General features: G+C 32.7%; 4 protein-coding genes across 4 annotated transcripts; 3 read left to right on the forward strand and 1 right to left on the reverse strand.

The window, feature by feature from the left end:
* Positions 1-2,721: 2,721 nt before the first annotated feature.
* On the reverse strand, positions 2,722-7,110 carry LOC110673481 (uncharacterized). The gene is made up of 5 exons (XM_021836632.2): positions 6,704-7,110; positions 5,560-5,716; positions 5,196-5,246; positions 4,356-4,448; positions 2,722-3,066 (listed from the first exon to the last, which is right to left on the reverse strand). Exons 1-5 carry the CDS (start codon positions 6,847-6,849, stop codon positions 3,010-3,012), a joined length of 504 nt encoding a protein of 167 aa, XP_021692324.1. The 5' UTR covers positions 6,850-7,110; the 3' UTR covers positions 2,722-3,009.
* A 3,725-nt stretch (positions 7,111-10,835) lies between these two features.
* Positions 10,836-13,971, forward strand: LOC110673415 (GDP-L-galactose phosphorylase 2). Its single transcript, XM_021836550.2, has 7 exons — positions 10,836-11,802; positions 11,897-12,006; positions 12,119-12,178; positions 12,308-12,550; positions 12,655-12,840; positions 12,996-13,244; positions 13,337-13,971. Exons 1-7 carry the CDS (start codon positions 11,667-11,669, stop codon positions 13,700-13,702), a joined length of 1,350 nt encoding a protein of 449 aa, XP_021692242.2. The 5' UTR covers positions 10,836-11,666; the 3' UTR covers positions 13,703-13,971.
* Positions 13,972-14,114: 143 nt separating this feature from the next.
* On the forward strand, positions 14,115-15,879 carry LOC110673416 (uncharacterized). Its single transcript, XM_021836551.2, has 2 exons — positions 14,115-14,827; positions 15,464-15,879. Exons 1-2 carry the CDS (start codon positions 14,683-14,685, stop codon positions 15,679-15,681), a joined length of 363 nt encoding a protein of 120 aa, XP_021692243.1. The 5' UTR covers positions 14,115-14,682; the 3' UTR covers positions 15,682-15,879.
* A 993-nt stretch (positions 15,880-16,872) lies between these two features.
* On the forward strand, positions 16,873-17,430 carry LOC110673471 (stigma-specific STIG1-like protein 3). Its single transcript, XM_021836617.2, has one exon. It carries the CDS (start codon positions 16,873-16,875, stop codon positions 17,428-17,430), a length of 558 nt encoding a protein of 185 aa, XP_021692309.1.
* The last annotated feature ends 1,774 nt before the right edge of the window (positions 17,431-19,204 follow it).

Consider the following 19,204-nt stretch of genomic DNA (forward strand, 5'->3'; position numbering starts at 1 on the left):
AAATATTTTCAAATTTTAATTACTAAGATCTTATCTCATACAAAAATAATTATTATATAAAATTATTTTTATATGTTTTTTAAAAAAATTTAAAATTCTTAAGTTTAAATTTATTATATTATATATTTCTAAATTATTTTTAAGTAATTTTCAGTTAGATTAAAAATGGTAAACTATTTTTTAAAAAATTATATATATTTAAATAATTATTCAATAAAAATTACTCATAAAATTTTGGAAAACTTTTAAAAACATTTCTTATATTTAAAATCTAAGCATTTTAGTGATAATATTTCAAAAATCGTCACATGGGGTAGCATTTTTTTTCTACTTTATTTTTATTTTATTGATATATAGCTATGTCAATTAATTTAAAAAGTAATAAAAATATCTGTTAATAACTTGTTGATTTATCAACACAACAAAATTTTATAATATAATTATAAAAATAAAAAATATATGATAAATTATATTATAAAAAATAAAATAATAAATAATTTTTACAGTGTGTGAATAAAATGACTGGTTGTAAAATAAATTTAGATCCATAATATTAAAAAAATACATAATGTTAAAAAAATAATAAAATCATTGTTTGCATCACAATGATGTAACTTTACAGCATGAGGAAAAACCAGGAATCTGCTTTGACGGCTGCCCTCAAAAACGCCAATATCTTAATTTTTCATTTTACAAAATTCCAATTAAAATTTTGAATTTACCAATGAATTTTAACTTAATTATATTGTTAGTTTTTAAACTATGATGTCTCAAATTTAAATTAAAGAAATTTTTGTTTTAAAAAAAATTAAGTTTTAATTTATAAGTTTATAATCTTAAAAATGAGTATAATATTATTGAATTAATATTATATATATATATATATATACACGATTCTTAAATCTCATATGTGGAAGGGAAAAAATTAAGGATAAATGGAAGCAGCCTCACCACAGAGTTCAAAAGCGAGAGGAAGGAATGTCGTTTTATTATCATTTCTCAGCACCACAGATACAAAGCGAAAGAAGGAAAAAGGATTAACTTTATAACAAAAGAAGAGAAACATGTAAAAAAGGTTGACATCCCATGAACATTCCTCGAAACTTACTCACGCAGCTGCTGCGAAAAACCTTCCCTACACAAACATCATCCTGCATTGCCATGATGCCATCCCTTTAGTGTACAATAAAAACAGAGAAATAACACCATATTAGCTTACATCTAATAATATTTATGAAGTATGCAAGGCAATCTAAATATGCAAATTTATATTAGGATCGATCACTTCTTATATATAACAACAGGAATGATATAAATGATTATAGCAACAGCAACTAGCTATCTAGCAGCAGATAACTAAGATATTTGCAACCCAATACAACGATGATCCATGAATGAAAGGCTGTGCTTGTCCTCTTCCTGCCTAACCATGATTAATTACTACCCACAAAATCTATATATAGAAAAATATATAGAACAATTAATCCTTAAAAGGATTTGTCTGATAAAACCCATGAATCCTCTTCCAAGGCTTTTCCCTTTGCATTCAACTGCTTATAGAAGTTTCCGATGAATGTTTCTGCCTTAGTGAACAGCTCTTGCCCACTAAGCCCACCAACTCCCTCCTCCTCCCCCTCTTCTTCTTCTTCTGCAGCTACATCTTCCACTTCTGTCTCTCCACCTCCTATGAAGAAGAGGCTTGTCATGGATGGGCATTTCTTCACTTTCTCCACCTTGACAGAGCTAACAATCTTCTCAGATGCAGATTTTTCAACAACCTTATTCTTATTTTCACTAAAAGCAAGAAGACCTGCTTTTGCCTCAGGATAGGAGGGGGCTTCCGGGGCTGTTACCTGAGGTTTTGTTGAAACAGGATCAACATGCTTTTTGTCCTCTAAAGGCTTGGAGAAAGCTGCAGCGAGAAGGCCAGCTTCAGCCCCAAGAGCTATAATAAGAAGATTAAGGATAAAGTAGAGGTACTTAGGCCTTAATGAAGAAGATAAAAGGGGCGTTACAAAGAGAAGTGCAACCAAGAGCGAGAGCATTAGAATTTGAGACTTATTGAACTTGCTCATAGCTTTTTGTCTTGCAGGTTATTAACTAAAATTTGAAGAAATAGTGGAGTTGATATAGAAGGAAGAAGAGCAAAAGAGGAGCTTGTTTTGCAACCCTCAAGAATGTTTCTTATTTCTTCCTAACCCAAATAACCACTTCCCCTTTCACTAGTGCGAAAGTGGTCCATTTTTCAAGGGCGTCTCCCTACTTTTTAAGAGGCAGGAATAAGGATGTGCATGGTTGAATTTGAGAATCGAAAATCTTTGAAACCGAACCATATCTCAACTTTTAAAAAATTTAAGAATCAAAATTAAAGCCAAAAAAGTAAGAATCAACTAAAATTTTATTAGTCTTTTTTATTTGTACTTTATAAAAATTAAAATTCAATCGAATTAAAACCATTTTTCCTTCAGACCAACCCATTTTTAATCCTCTGCCCATACCCATTTTTATCCCAAGCATTAATTCTTGAATTTTACACCTTAATTATATAAGTACTAAAATATAAAAAATAATTTGCAAAATGAAATGAATACTTAATTTGAATGAAACAATTTGTTACCTTTACACCTCATCCACTGCAAAAACCTAAATAATCGAAAAATTTTTAAGGGGATCATGAAACCATGCCAAACAAGAGGGAAGAGAAAAAGGAGTTGGAGTACATTTCTTTCATAGTCAGCAACTGATAGTTTTATTATCATGCAGTGTCAACTTTACAACTTTCTTGCATGGATATTTGAAGACAATCGTATGCAAATAAATTTTTACATACATCACTCAGTCAAGTAATCCTACATGAGAATAGAAGACCCCAGGCAATAACAATGAGTACAGCCACACAAAGCAAAAGGTTTGATTCTTCTATGGAGGAGTAAATATATTTGCAAGAATGAGAAGAGCCTGTTCAGTGTTCACTAAATAGGTCAGAATCATCAATAGCGATATCATCCCCTAGGAACTTCTCATGAGAAATGCCACAATGCTCCCTAGAGCGGCACCAGCAGCAACCTGCAGAATTATGGCAAGTTTACGCAAGTAAAATTAAATTCAGCTAATAGCTTGACTGGGATTTCCATGCATGTAGATCTGGGACAGAATACAATCAAAGCAATGCTCTCTCTCTCTCTCTCTCTCTCTCTCTCTCTCTCTCTCTCTCTCTATATATATATATATATATATATATATATATATCTTTTGTTTATTTGACTCTGACTAAAGCTCGAACTTGAGACCTCATGGCTATGGAAATGACTGCAGGGGTAATTTTTATAGCTTGTCCCAAACTTTACCCCATGTTTCACTTTTGCTACTAATTAAAAAATCCTAAACTTCAATTTTGTTTCAAAAAAATCCTTTTAACTTGCAATAGCAAGTTTCCATATTAAAAAAGATCCTTCTAAACTACAGTGTGACAGCTATAAATACAATTTCAAAACTTTCCGGTGAGAGGTAAATCCTCCACCTTTTCAAGAAACAAATTGCTGTGATAACATTGGTATTTTTGTGATAGGTCTAAATGGTGATTGAAATGGCCGGTGTTTGTTGAGTGTCAGAGAAAAGAGGTAAAAAGGTAATTTGATTTTGTTTTTGAACCTAGAAACCTGTTATACCAGGTTAGAGGGATTTTTGTGAAATAAAATTAAAGTTCATGAATATTTTAGTAACAAATTGAAGTCAAAGGACGAAAGTGAAACACAAGCAAAGCTTAAAAATGGGCTATAAAAATTACCTGACTCAAAGCCAGCAATCCTATCTTTATATTTTCAAAAAGTTGGCCATCTCAGGAAACGCTGTTCAAGTGCTTCAATTTTCAAAACAGTGCACTCGGACTTTCCACTGAACTGTTTAGCATTGTTTCATGGATTTTTTGCTATATTTATGTATTAATAGAAGTGCAATCTCATTTGGTTAAATGTAAGACATAATAAGCTAGCCCCGTCGGATCCTACCACAATGCCAATTCTAAAAGTACCAACTGAATAGAAAAAACATCTAGAAATGCCAACTGCCAATTGAAAAGCCAAGAAGGCAAGAAGTCATTGTTGCTTGACCTAGGATTTAGGACCACTAACTAAAGTAAAATGACAACAGGCCAGGTACAATCAACATCTATAGACGCACTGCTAGAATTGCCATTTAGATCACTAAAGGTGGTCTGTCCCATTGAGGATTCATCATCCCACAGAAATAATCCTCCTTTCAGTAGAATATGACCTAATCTACTTAATTGTGGGAGAAAAGATGATTTGACTTCAGTTGTGCACATATAGAACAATGTAACTGCCACTGTCACAGACCTGGAGAGGAGTGTGACCTAGTGAATCTCGAAGAGGTCTGACATTGGAGGCCGGGTGTTCAGGAGGTAGCTCACATACAATTTGATTTAATAACTGCAATAAGCAAAGCGTACAAATATCAGTCTATAAGATTCAAAAAACTAAGCCATATGCTGTTTTTCTCCCTTTCTCAGACTATCATGGAACAATTTGCACATCCAAGTACATTTTTTTCATAACCATTTCGTAAAAACAAAAATATTATAAAAAATGTAAGCCCTTTATTTACTTGTTATGTCAAACTAGTTAGGTTGACAAAATATATATTGAACCAAGTCCAACAATTGGCAAACTACTGCAGGGTAATGCCAGCTTACTTGATGTACTTCACTTTTAGATGATTATCAATTATAAGCACCATATGAATGTTTAGCAGAAAACTGCCTCCAAAGTCTGGCTTGTTATAATACATGCTAAACATGTCAAATTCCAATAGCGTTATAATCAAGGACTACAGCTTGCCTCCACTTAAAATAGTCAGATCTATAAAGAGGTTTCCATTTAGAACACACAGGTCACGGGATTAAGTTTACAGGAAAGTTATCATTTCACACTTATTTTAGAAAATTTTGAATTTAAGAAGTGCTTCAACATTGAGCAGCCACAGATAGTAGATAAGGCAGATGCCTTCCAGCAAGCTGTTAGTTTAAATTAGATTATTTTACTTAAAAAAAAAAAGATTATTTTTCACATCATCAATGTTATATTAGAAAACTTTATCAGATTCCACAGTGAATATGATTAATAAGTGGAACACGTATGCATATAACAAAGTAAATTATCTGCAGCGAATGCTCTTACTTCAGCTTGGCGACCAGCATGAAGTCGAACACCAGTAGCATCATACATAACCTGCAAAATGTCACACATTATCCAGGAAGTCAAATTGCAAATGAAATGTGGAAACTGCTAATTATTTAAATAAGCATGGAAGTCAGTGCAAGAACTAATGCACCATAAATCATAATGTAATTTTGTAACAGCATAATTATAGCAGAAAAGAAATCTTTTTCTGCAAGAATAATTTGTTTGAGAGGACAGCACGTGAAAGTGGGAGCAGAGAAACAAATTTGTTATATTTTAAAATTTCCAGAAGACTGAACTTCAACACAATCAAGCATGTCAACGCAAAAGAATGAACAAGACCTGGTTAATAAATACATACAACACATGCCAAAACCAGCGCAATAGCAAATGTTGGTGCTCCAGTTCCTTCTTGTAGACCAATAGCTACTGCAAGAGCGGTCACAGTTGCTGTATGTGATGAGGGCATCCCACCTGATCCAAGGATCCTTCTAGAATCCCATCTCTTCTCTTTGTACCTGCACATGTAGGATGATATATTGGAAAGGAACCAAGGGACATAGGGGCATGATGAAATAATTAATAAACAAGATTTTTCTGTAACTAAACTTCATGCTACTCTAATCATACAAACTAGTGAACATGCAGGCCAGATTACTTTCAATCAATAACATCAGTTATTATTCTCAAACAAACTACTTATAATTGTCAAAAAGTTGACATGCATACAATTATGATTTACTAGTACCTGAAAGCAAGAGGACTCAAAATCAGATGTGTAGAATATTCATTATTCTACTTTCCCAATATTGCTTAACGTCTCCTGAGTGATGGAAAACTAAGCAACATCTTGCTTCTTTACTAAAACTCAATTAATCTTTAATTCCATACTAAGTGAGGTGGTGTACTAGAATTCCTTCCCTCCATCCTGCTCTCTCTAGAATCATATTCTTCGAAAGATGTTCTTGAGAAACCGAATCCTTATAACTCCAACCTCAAGCCATGTATGGTCTAGCTTTTCCCCATCTGTCCCCTCTACTTGTATGCAGTCACTCTTTATCATTGGCATATGTAGATGTCTGGTTTAATTTGACCTGTAACTAAATTTAAATAACAACAATATGTAACTACTTGGAGAAATATATTTAATAATTTAACTTGGATTTGTTATAGAAACAGATGCACAAGCTTTCAAACTTCAAATCCATTCACTTTCCTGGCGCATTAATGCTATTCAAGAAGCGTGTCTATATCCTTATGATAGATAAAACAGCGAATGGATGCAGAATTTCCTAAAGATTACTCACATGGGAACAAGGGCATACATAAACAAGAGCAACAATCATTGAAATCAACCCAAAATAAAAGACCCGATTGCATAATTTTATTAAGTATCTCAATTATAGTGTAACCCATTAAAACCCAGCAAAAGACTAAAAATAAAATAAAATAAAATAAAATTTACAGGACAACATAAATATATAGAACGACAAAAAAAAAAATACCAGGTGGTGAAGAGTTTAAGGAACTGAGCGATAGCGAAGGCAAGGAAAGCGGAGAGAAGAGGAGTGTTGGAGGGAATTATGGAGGGCTGAAATGATGCTGATCGAAAGCTTGACGATGCATCAGAGGCCATGATGACTTCGTCCATCGAAAGCAAATGCGTGGAGAGAGAAAGAGGGAGAAGAAGCTTAGTGGTTTGCCCTTCAAGAAGAAGAAGCTATTCGAATTTCGAGGAGAGTTACGTCGCGGGCAGGGAATTGAGTGCGTAACGGGGATTCGTATTCTGAATCTCTGATTCTATACAAGTTTTAGTTTTCCTCTCATTTCAGTATTCATTACTCAACAACCAACGTTCGCAACTCGCAATCATCGACGGCAATGCAAGCACAGTTCTCTTTTGGGCCTTTTTTTTTTTTAAATGGCCCTTTCTAATATTTTAAAACATATGTAAAAATATGCCAAAATTTGTCTATTTTAATATTATTTAATAGGATCCGTTATGAACACAAAAGAATAGTATTTTTAAAATAATTTTATATTTTTAATGAATATTTAAATCTTTTTTGTATATTAATATTTGCTAATATGTAAATAATATCAATTAATATTTAATAAAAATGATTTTGAATATTAAATAATATATAAGAATTTTTGCACAAGTACAAATTTAAAATATGAAGACTACGATGTTAGATTTTCAATTTCATTTTAATTTCATACCAATAATTTTTCTTATTTAAATTTAATCAATTATAAATTTATAAATATATAAAATTCATATTATTTTTATTATATATTTTTATATTAAAAGTCCATAATAATTTAAGTCTATGCAATAATTTCTCATAATATAACAATATAAAATTAACATCTAATTTAAATGTTGGGGAAATGACCCTTTTCACAATCTTGCAAAATTGCAATAAATAGGGGATGGAATCCAACTAATTTGCAGTAGAGATGAAGATTTATTGCATATGACATGCTATGCTCATGCTAAAACCAAATTAATCTTAGAATTTGGTTCCCGGAATTTAATTAGATGCAGACTTGCACATTATTTTGGGCTAAAGAGATCATAGCTTGGGTTGGGCCGCTTTCAGGACGCCAGCCCAACTTCTATATGTTAGTGCAATGACTTTATGGATTAAATATCTTATGAGGGTGATTTGGTGTAAAATCAGCCTCAAGGGTGGGATGAATCAATATGTTAAACTAAAATTTTGCAATGAATTTAACGGGTTGGTGAGCGATGAGCTGAGGCTGCATAGTCCCAGGCCAATGAACATCGTAAACTTCGGAAATAAGCATTGACAAGTGTTAGCAAAATTTCAACATGCTGACTGAAGCCTGAAAGACGTTATGCTAAGAGGTTTTCTCACGAAATTTCCTCTGTTTGTCTTAGCTCTTGTGTGCATGCTTGAAATCAGCACTTGCATTAAAAACTTTTGTCACCTTTCTCTTTTTCCAAACAAAAGAGTTAATGAAAGCAGATGGAATGGAACACTGTCTTGCACTCGCAGCTTCAAAGCTCTTAGAAGCGTGGGAGTAGTCTTCCGTCCTTGTAAAGAAAACAATGGTTATGATTGATTGATGAATCAAAAGGCGATGTTTCAAAATCAATCAGCAAAAATTGGACCAACATATAGTTGATATAAGCATATGCTGAGTTACACAGAATGATCTCTCTAAATATTCGGAATCTAATTGTTTTTGCTTCAAGCGGCCGGAATCCTTTTTTTTTTTAATTTTTTACGAACGGAATCTTGAGTTAAGTAGTTCCAATTATCAAAACGGCTCAGTTTTAATCAACCACGTGTTCTTTTGCAGGACATAAACATTTTATACTATATATACTAACTCTTTCATAATTTTTTAATTTTTAATTTTATTTTTATAAAAAAAAGACCTCAAATAAGAAAAAACTAAAATTATAATTTATATATAAAAAATAATTTTCATATAAAATATTTTTAAAATATTTTTATTATTTAATTATAAAAATATTTTCATATTTTCTGTGATCATTATTTTTTTTGCCAAAAACACTTATGTCCCTCTCCTTCTTCCTGTTATCGTTTCTCACTTTCACAAAAGCAATCATCAATTTCTTCACCACTTGGACTAAGAAAAATATTAAGGTGAAAATTGATTTAAAGATTCAAATAAACAACATAATTAAAAAAAAAAAAAACACTAAAATTGAAGCAAACACAGTCAATAACATTTCAAAATAAAGCATTCAAATACAGCTCAAATCCCATGTATTTCTTTTTTTTTAATTATAAATAATTAATTTCACAAGTAAATGAAGAAACTTAAACTAAAAATTTTCTACTCCGTACATTATCTGATTCGCTATCAGTTGTGAATGATTAGCGATTTTTAATAAATAATTAAACAACTAATCAGAACTTGTTTGAATATAAACTTTTATAACGTTATTAAAAAAAAAAATTAAAGAATGAAGACCGCTAGCCAGCCGTTGACAATTTGGAATCTGGAAAAAGAAAGAACGAGAAAAATGTGTGAAGAGAAGTGATGAAGGAGAAGGATTCGAGTCAAGGCAAACACAGTTCACGAGTATCGGGAAAGTGAAAATGTTTTGCAATTTGATGTGGATATTAGGGAGGAGTGGGTGGTGGTGGCGGTGGGCGCTTAACTACATGGCGGAAATGTCTCGTCTAGCAGTCGCAGATTTTTCTCATCCCCATCTGTTCACTTCTCCCGTGTAATTATCAACCACCAATTCATGAAATTTCCTGCGTTGGACTTTTCTCCCATTATCAAACGCCAAGGATTAGGGAAGAGGAAAGTCACGGCCTCATTTAATAAAGCCACCTACGACATGTATTTTAATACAAAGAAATTAAAATGTTTAATGATAATATTTTTATTTATTTTATCTGCGTTGTTGAAAATTTTAAATCCTTTTTTAATGATAATTTTGTTTTGGAGCAAGTCCGTCCAACTTAACGATGGGAGATTTGTTAAGGGGAAGTTTAGTTGGCCACACATCTTTAATTTATAGCGTTATATTTTCAAAAGTGTTCCATAATTACGGGAAAATTAATTCTGTCGTGGATATGTATAATTAATATTTTTTTTAAATTATTAATAAAATTTAATTCAGTGATATTGTGAAGTTTTAATTAAATTTAATTATAAAAAAATAATTTTCATAAATATTTGATTTTAATTGATAAAAAAAGTCCTTTCCACCTAAATCATTTTTCTTATGAAAAGTAGTGCTATAAAGAAAACCACTATACTTCAAAATGGAAAAAAAAAAAAATTCAATGGTCATTCTTTTCTACTTAAAAAATTGGCAAAGAATTTTATTCTTTAAAATAATTTAATCTCGTTGTTTATCAAAACCTAGACGGCATTACCATATAATTAATAAAATCATATGAATCACATCAAAGATGAATTGAGTAAGAAAAATTCTTTGATTGATCAAATAATTATTATTTTGATTGATCAAATAATAATTAATAAATTATGGAAGATAATATTTTTCTCATTAACAATTCTCACTATTATAATAATAATAATAATAAATTTTATAATTAACAAATAAAAAGATTTAAACACGAGTTTTTCCGACAATTTTTTTTAAGTAAACACTATGAAATAATTTTGAACATAAATAAATTATATTGAAGCGAGATATAATTAAATTTAAAATTAATAGAATTATAGGCAACTTGGGTGATTGTGTTAGTTTGTTAATGGGAAAATTAATATATATATAAAATAATATGTTATATATTTATAAATAAGTAAAATTTTCTTTAAAATATAAATAATAAATTTTATTTTGTTATAAAAAATAACAAATTTTATATAAACGTGAAAAATAATGCGTTTTTACTGGGACCATTGAATAATTTTGCTTAGTAGTAGTTAACCAAACACATTGCCATGGATTAGAATAATTGCGATGAAAAGAGGAGGAAGGTTTTACAGAACAAAAACGGCTTCCTGCTTGACTTGCAACACGAAGATTCCCTCCTCAGAGAGCGCGTGTCGTGAGAATGCACCTTGACATGGTGATGATCATGATTAAGCTTTACCAATCAATTGGGATTAATTAAAAAATATTTTTTATATAAATTTATTTTGTAAAAAGAAAACTTATCATCCCAACTCTGGAATTAAGAAGAGAACGGAAAGAATATTATTTAAACTCCTAATTAGCATTTTCGCTTTAGCAATTCCCTCCTCCGAACGATATAAATCCAAGCAAGGAGTGGTCCCGGTGTTTTCCCTATCCATACGCCCGCGTGGTCCCTCTCCGGCCAACCCTACAGGCGGTACGGGTGAACCAGAAGGCACGACCCACCTGTCCCCCCGCTCTGTTACAAATCATTTTCAAGTTTCACAGTTGCATCACTAACAATATACACCTCACGGCAATCATAGCCACAACTGCCTCTTTCCTTTTATCTATATAACAACTACTCCTCTCCTCCACCTGTGCCCATTCCCAGATCCCCATTTTCCTTCCTGCTTCCTGTGATCATATACCCATATCAAGTATTTGAGGAAACGGAGAATAGCGACCGGAAGTGTTTTGGTGTTAAGGGTGAAGTTTGGTTTCGTAAGAGAGGTGTTCTTGGGGGTAAAACCCAGGGTAGACAAGTTGTAGACATCACGGCTATACACGGAGTACGTCGGCCTCTGATACATGTCCGGGCTGTACGACGCAAGGGTTGTGTGATAGAGAGCAACCCTTCGCCGCACGGTGGACGTGGTGCTTTGCCTTCCGAAGGCGGTAGCCCTTCCGATCTCCTCTTCCTTGCTGGTGGTGGTTCCCTCCTTTCCTTTGTCTATTAGGTTTAGGTTATATTTATATAGATTAAGTTGTAAGCTGTAAGAGCAATAGGAGTAGTTAGAACTATTAGATCTCGATTAAGCAAGTTTATTGGGATTGGATTATTTTGGGAATTTTAAGTAAAGATGAGTGAAAGCTTCATGTTAAGGATCAAGAGGGTTCCTACTGTTGTGTCGAATTTCCAGAAGGAGGAGGCGGAAGAGGGGGCTAGCCGGAATGGGGGCTGTGGCCGCAATTGCCTTCAGAGGTGTTGCATTCAAGGTACTTGTTGAAACGCTCGCTCTTGTTGTGTTTGTGTGATTCTGCTGGATACTTCTTTGGATTTTGATTTATTGAGGCTTCTTTTGAAAAATAGGGGCAAAGCTCCCTTTATACGCTTTCAAGAAGCTGAACGAGAAGGAGGTGCTGGTACATGAGAACAACGAGCCTCCCGTTGCATTCCTTGACTCTCTTCTTCTTGGGGAGGTATAATTATTTACCAAATGGAGAATGATGAACCAAAAATTCATGTTTTCTTTCTCTGTTATTAGTTGAAGTCATAACTTCGAGTTAAAATATTGCGTTGTTGGATTTTTAGTGGGAGGACCGTATGCAGAGAGGGCTTTTTCGCTATGATGTCACTGCCTGTGAAACCAAGGTCCGTTCTCTTATTTATAATCTTTCTTTTCTAGTTTGGCTTGCAATTGGAACTCAAATACTGCAACATAGTGTTTACTGAGCTGGGGATAGGAGATTTAAGCCAAACTCTTTCATTATATTGGTTTAGGTGATTCCTGGCCAGTATGGTTTCATAGCCCAGTTGAATGAGGGCCGCCACTTGAAAAAGAGGCCAACTGAATTCCGTGTTGACAAGGTTCTCCAGCCCTTTGATGGGAACAAATTCAACTTCACTAAAGTTGGCCAAGAAGAGGTGCTCTTCCAATTTGAATCAAGTGAAGATGGGGATGTTCACTTCTTCCCAAGTGCCTCCATTGATGTTGATAACTCTACAAGCGTGGTTGCCATTAATGTACGGTTTATAGTTCTTTACCAGACAATTAATGTTCTTTGATTGAGTAGGACACTAGGATAATAGGAGGTTTATGCCTTTTTTTTTTTTTATTGACATAACAGGTTAGCCCTATTGAGTATGGGCACGTGCTGTTGATCCCACGTATTCTGGAGTGCTTGCCACAGAGGATTGATCGTGAGAGCTTCCTGCTTGCTCTTTACATGGCAGCTGAAGCTGCAAATCCATACTTCCGTTTGGGTTACAACAGCTTGGGTGCATTTGCTACCATCAACCACCTTCATTTCCAGGTTTGTACCATCCTGGCCATTGGCTTCAATAAACTCAAATGGTATCATTAACAATTAGGTAGTGCAACGATTAGGGAGGAAAAAAAAACAATATCATCATATTTAGATAGAGAGAGATACGTAGGAATACCAATTTGATCATTTCCATGGAACAGGCTTATTATTTGGCTGTGCAATTTCCCATTGAGAAGGCACCCACTAAGAAGATAAACACTTTGGACAATAGAGTGAAAATATCTGAGCTAGTGAATTACCCTGTCAGAGGTCTTCTATTTGAGGGGGGCAATACGCTGCAAGATTTATCCAACACAGTCTCGGATGCTTGCGTTTGCCTTCAAGATAACAACATTCCTTACAACGTGCTCATATCTGATTGTGGAAAGCGCATCTTTCTTTTGCCACAGGTAATGAACTTGGAAGCATGGTTAGTGGTTTTGCTTCTTGATATACTAATAAATTTGCTCATGTACTCAATTTTCATCAAATGAATTAACAGTGTTATGCTGAGAAACAAGCTCTTGGGGAAGTGAGCCCTGAACTTCTTGATACCCAAGTGAACCCAGCTGTGTGGGAAATCAGTGGCCATATGGTGTTAAAGAGGAAGAAGGACTACGAGGAAGCATCTGAGGAGAATGCTTGGAAGCTGCTTGCTGAGGTTTCTCTCTCTGAAGCAAGTTTTGAGGAAGTGAATGCTCTCATCTTTGAAGTAATTTCCTGCAGCGATAATGGCAGTGAGAATGAAGCTCAGGACATGCTTGAGGATGCAAATGTCAACAACTCTCTTGAAGAAGTGGATGCTATTAACAAGGGCTCTCACTGTGCTATGGTGAGTGGAACTCAAGAATGCCTAGTTCAGCAGTAAAGGTTGGCTTTGATGAGCAGACCAGCAATGTTTCTGTTTCTTAAAATATGTCAGGTGTGGCATGTGACGTGGTTACTATTATTAATACTTAAAATAAGCAGACTAGGTTTGCCTTCTTATGGTACCCATTCATGTTCGTGTGTTCAGCACTATTTTTCTGCTGTGTCTTCAGCAATGCTCTGTTTGGACGTACTATGTTGGGTTGTATAATATGCTATGGAATGTTTTCTGTTGTGAAACAGTTTATGTAAATAATGCCTGTTTCAACATTCTTATATGGTTTGCTGAATCCAGGTGAGACATAAGTTACAGGGCCATCAACCGTGATGATCACTGGTTTTGTTAAGTTCATGGTACTGTGTTTATGGGTTGACCAAATTTGTCCTCAACAATGCACAAATTGTTTAAACTAAGAGGAGTGATGTCTTTCAATTATCATGGCAAAAACGCGAGCAACCTTTGAAGAATCATTGGACATTTTCCCACCCAAAATGCTGGCATAAATAAAATAATAAAAATTGACGGACTTTTGATTCTCATCAATTGATCAAAAAGCGTCAATAATTTGAATGCCAATGAAACAGACAAATGATGAAGCATTCTCATTTTCTGTTAAAAAAATATCAATCATTACTTCTATATAATTATGAATACGGAGGGATCTAAATTCTAATTACTAAATTTCTGTTTGATTCTTTAGAAAATCTTGCTTGAAAGATTCCTATCTTTCTATTGCGTATAAAATTTTTTTTATATGAATGTCTTGATCATCATCACCCACCTTTTTTAGTTTGATTTGTTCCATTGGATATTTGATAAACGATATCTAGCTTTGGTCTATTAACGGACTTCTTATATTTGTAAAATAATTTATTTATTTTTCTTTTTACCAAAAAAATAAATATATATTATTTGCCATGGTTAGATAAATGGGTTAGGTTCCGAAGAAGGCTCGTTGGCGGCCTAGACTTCAGGGTCCAATGGCTAATCTATTCCGTTGTTATTTTGGATTCTCGGCCCAGAATTTGCTCTTTGGCTATTGTCAGTTCACCATCTTCTTCTCTTTGCTCACTCTTCCTAGAGGCACAAAATATCAGCTATCAAGCGCTCTCTTTTTGTTTAAGCGTAAGCTTTCTACATCCTTTAGGGAAAAACTAATATTTAGATTTTTTTCTCATTTGAAGTGGTTTTCGACTATTATGCTTGTGCAGTTGTTGTCTGACTTTTCGTTGGATGCGAAATCTATGTTTAGCTCTCATTTCTTTCTTTTCCATTCATTATTTTCGGTTTCTTACCAAGATCCTTGTTGGCTATCATCAATGTTGCTTTTTTTTTTTGGCCTAATTGAATTTCTTTATTATCCGGGCTTCAATGAATTTTTGGTTGCATTCCAGTTCTACTATCTGTACTCTGTTGCCTTTTCTTGTTTAGTAAATGTTCTACTTTTTATGGGATTTGTAACTTGTGATTTTTATTTTTTTCTAATGGTGTTTGCTTGGATTAGATGACATGATAAAGTTTGATTATGTGCTTAGTAAAATGTTATTATGTTTAAATAGTTTACTTATATTATATTTCTTTTGATTGCTGTTTCAGTATAGTTTATAAGATTTATGATTTTATTGATAGCTGTTAATTTTATCTTTTACAATATTATGTGATTATTGCATTGGCAAATAATGCATATTCTTAATGATATTGTTTTTAATATATGAAATTCCACTCATAGCTCCATCAAATTTGCTGCTGTTTGAATTGCAGTTTCTTCCAAAATGAAGAAAGGAATTCACCCTCAGATGCAGTGGATATCCTATGTGATCCAGAGTGGTAGATTGATGCACATTATGATGACAAAAATTCACCATGTTGGTAAAGTCTACCACTTCAGGACAAGACGACAAATGGCTGAAAGTTTAGGACAGATTGCCAAGTTTAGGCGTCGTTATGGGCAGGAAGATGCTGAAGACACTGCAAAATGACTTATTGTAAGAGCAAAAGTGGAGCTTGGCATTGGTGAGTTTTCTCATGTATTTTAGTTTAAAAGGTCACCCCAAACTAAGCGAGTTCTCTGAATTGCAATAAAGTTTATTGTTTATGGGTGCTTGAAGTTATAGAACAATTTGATTTTGATCAGTTTAGTTAATGGTGATTTCACTGCCGAATTAAGATTATTACAAGCTGCTTTGTTGCACTTTTATCCTGGTTGATTAAAATTTTGAGCCCTTTCAAATATTGTTGGAGTCCATTTGATGGACATCACATGAGAAGTGAAGCCGTGGCTTCTTGTGTGGATGTCTGCTACATATGCATATAGGCATAGTATAGTTAAGATTTGCATGGAATCAGGAGCGGAACTAGAAGTTGGGATTTTGGGGGGGGTGGGGGTTGGAGAGGGGAGGGGGGAGTGTAATCCAAAGTAAACTTATAAATACATGTATACAAAGTATTGTTAAATATATTAATAATTCATTAAGCTTTGGGCTGGGTTCAATAATGGGTTAAAGTCTTCACTTTTTTTAAAGTTGGGTTATAATAGACTACAAATGTTAAAATTATTTAGCCTAGGGGGAGCAAGGTAAAATTTGAGGAAGAGGGGGGGGGGGGGGGTGTTTGGGGCAACACTGTAGCACCCATGCAAACTCTTGAACAAATTTTCAAGGTTGGGGGGGCGATGGCCCCTCCACCATTGCATGTGGATCCGACCCTGCATGGAATGGGGGTGGACCTCTCCTCTCTATTCTCATCTCATGCACACCACATGGGATCATAAGCCCCAAGAAAAAGGTCTTTCCACCTCTCTTTTTCAAAGAAAAACAATGGCCTTTTCTTTCTTGAAATATCATACAAAACAGTTCGCTCACACCAGTTGCACCTAAACAATAGGATTTGTAAAAACTAAAGATCACTTGTGTGGGCACAAAGCAAAAAGAAGCATCCTCTCCCTAATCATGTAGTTGGTGATTAGCACCCCTTATAAAAATGCGTCCTCATTTGTCTTACCATGTAAGAAAAACTCGAATTCCCCAGCCTTAACCCCTTCATTCTTCTCTGGACAGCAAAAACATTATTGAATTCAACGAACTAACTTTTTTCTCTTCTTTTAGACACATAAAAATATACACATTTCATATATACATAATACATATATCTTTTGTCTTCGCAACTAAATAATGCAGCAGCTACACAATGTTTTAATTGCTATCTTGCTTTTATTGATACTCTCCCTTTTTCTAAGAGGATATTCTGCAGTGGAACAAAATTTCACCGCTGGTAGTTCATCACTGTCGCCACGGCTCAAGAAAGTAACCAAAAACCATCCACTTATAAACCACCACCACCTACATCGACCTACACACCTGCACCCCCATCCACACCCACACCTGCGACCCACAGCTGGGTGCAGGAGCAAGCCTTGGATATGCAGAGAGGGAAACCGTCGACCGAAGGCTCAAATGCGGTGCTGTAGAAATAAGTGCGTTGACGTGTCTTCTAATGTTAATCACTGTGGTTTATGTGGAGTTAAATGCCCCTTTAGTTGGCTATGTTGCCATGGATTTTGTGTGGATGTCAATATTAGCCCCTTCAATTGTGGCAAATGTGGGAGCAAATGCCCCTGGGGGATCCGCTGTGATTATGGGATGTGTGGATATTCTGAGCCTGAGTCTGAGCCTGAACCTTTGTCTCTGCCTCCATGGCGTCCACGTCCTCATCTTCGCCCTCGTTCTTGATTCATTCCCATTTCCTCCTAATCTGCCCAGGCCATGGCTTATTGTTTAATGTTTTAGGATATATTTAAAAGAAAAATGTTGGGTTGTGTCTTCTAATATAATCTTGTGACCTATGTTCTGAACTATATTATTAAAAAAAGTAATAATAATAAACCAGTGGTGTTTCAGTTTTATATTTTGAGATGAGACTGTTCAAATTTGTTGGTGATGCCTTTTTTTATATGTCTTGTTTTTCTTAATCATATCGTCAATATGAGAGAATTTATGAACACTTATTCATTGTTAATTTTTTAAGTTATATTTATTTATTCTTTAACTTTTTTAATCCTACAAAAAGCCTCTTTTCCAATATATGGAGGATTGAAAATGGAATTTTGCTAATGTAATGCCACAATACTAACAACAACTCTATGGTTAAATAGAGTTGAGATTATACAAGCTTAGTTGTTGTCAGGGAAAATATTTTTACTTCTCAAATAAGTTCGTGTCCACTTAAATCAATGATCACATTGAAGGACACTGCCATGATGAAAAAGATTTAGATTTCTACGAGTTATGTATTCAAATCCTGTAAAATTGGGTACTTTTCGCTTTAAGCGAAAATTTTATGAAACTAGTTTTTGCACGACGTGAATGTTATTATACTCGTTGCAGAAAGATTTAATTTTTTTTTATATAATTTTTTATTAATTTTTATATATAATATAATATTATCATAATATTATAAATATTATATTTAATTATTTAAATTAAAATATTAATTTTAATATTATTTTAATTAATCATGTAAATAAAATATTTATCAATTAAAGAATTATTTTTTTTATTGGACCATATTTTTATAAAAGTTATTATATATTTATAGCATTAAGTTAATTATAAACTTAAATTTAATATAATAAAAAATATAATAAATTTTAAAAATATAAAGAGTAAAGATATTTAAAAATTAAAATAAATTAATTATAAATACAAATTACTTTATTGAATCAAATTCATGATATTTTACTTTTTTTTTAAATAAGTTTAATTTGAATATATTTTATTTTAATTTTTTATAATTTAAAATAATATTAATTTACATAATAAAATTATATAACTAAATTAATATATATTAACAAATAGAATAGTTTTTGAAATATATTTTTCTTAGTTTAGTGTATCATTATTATAAAATTTTCATTTTTATTATATTGATATTTTAAAATTTTATATTATTATATTATTTAATATAAATAATTTTAAAATTTTAATTATTTAATATATGTAATAAATATTTTTATTTTTTAAAATTATAAATTACATTATATATATTATAAATATAATATTGATTAAAATATAAATTTACATGTATTTTTAATTATTTCATAATAATCATATAAGAATACTATTAAGTAATTATTTCTTTTCTTCTTTTTCTTATTTGTATTTTTTTTATTTTTATTATTTTAAAAATTTTAAAATATTTTGAGAGTATTTTCCACTATCATAACTTAATTAAATAGTATTCTAAAAGTGCTTTCTTAAAATACTTATTTGACTTCATTTTGATTTTTTTAAATTAAACTGAATATGAACTACTTTTAAAATACGCAGCTATAACGTGAGTGTAATTTTTTAAGTATTTTTTTAAAATAATGATGAATATTATATAAAATAGGATTCATTATAAAATTTTAATTTATTTTAATTAATATTTTTTAAATAATATAAATTTATAAAAAAATATTTTAATTAGTTTAAAAATTCATCCCCTTATTCATACATTATTATA

The sequence above is a fragment of the Hevea brasiliensis genome, chromosome 15 (assembly GCF_030052815.1).
Source record: "Hevea brasiliensis isolate MT/VB/25A 57/8 chromosome 15, ASM3005281v1, whole genome shotgun sequence".
Lineage (NCBI taxonomy): Eukaryota > Viridiplantae > Streptophyta > Magnoliopsida > Malpighiales > Euphorbiaceae > Hevea > Hevea brasiliensis.

Coding starts and splice junctions, on each gene's coding strand:
- LOC110673481 (XM_021836632.2), bottom strand. CDS start 6,849: ATGGACGAAGTCATCATGGCCTCTGATGCATCGTCAAGCTTTCGATCA. Junction 5,717..6,703: donor CTTAAACTCTTCACCACCTG/GTATTTTTTTTT, acceptor CTACATGTGCAG/GTACAAAGAGAAGAGATGGG. Junction 5,247..5,559: donor CGCTGGTTTTGGCATGTGTT/GTATGTATTTAT, acceptor GACATTTTGCAG/GTTATGTATGATGCTACTGG.
- LOC110673416 (XM_021836551.2), top strand. CDS start 14,683: ATGGCTAATCTATTCCGTTGTTATTTTGGATTCTCGGCCCAGAATTTG. Junction 14,828..15,463: donor CGCTCTCTTTTTGTTTAAGC/GTAAGCTTTCTA, acceptor TTTGAATTGCAG/TTTCTTCCAAAATGAAGAAA.
- LOC110673471 (XM_021836617.2), top strand. CDS start 16,873: ATGCAGCAGCTACACAATGTTTTAATTGCTATCTTGCTTTTATTGATA.
- LOC110673415 (XM_021836550.2), top strand. CDS start 11,667: ATGAGTGAAAGCTTCATGTTAAGGATCAAGAGGGTTCCTACTGTTGTG. Junction 12,551..12,654: donor CAAGCGTGGTTGCCATTAAT/GTACGGTTTATA, acceptor TTGACATAACAG/GTTAGCCCTATTGAGTATGG. Junction 13,245..13,336: donor GCATCTTTCTTTTGCCACAG/GTAATGAACTTG, acceptor ATGAATTAACAG/TGTTATGCTGAGAAACAAGC.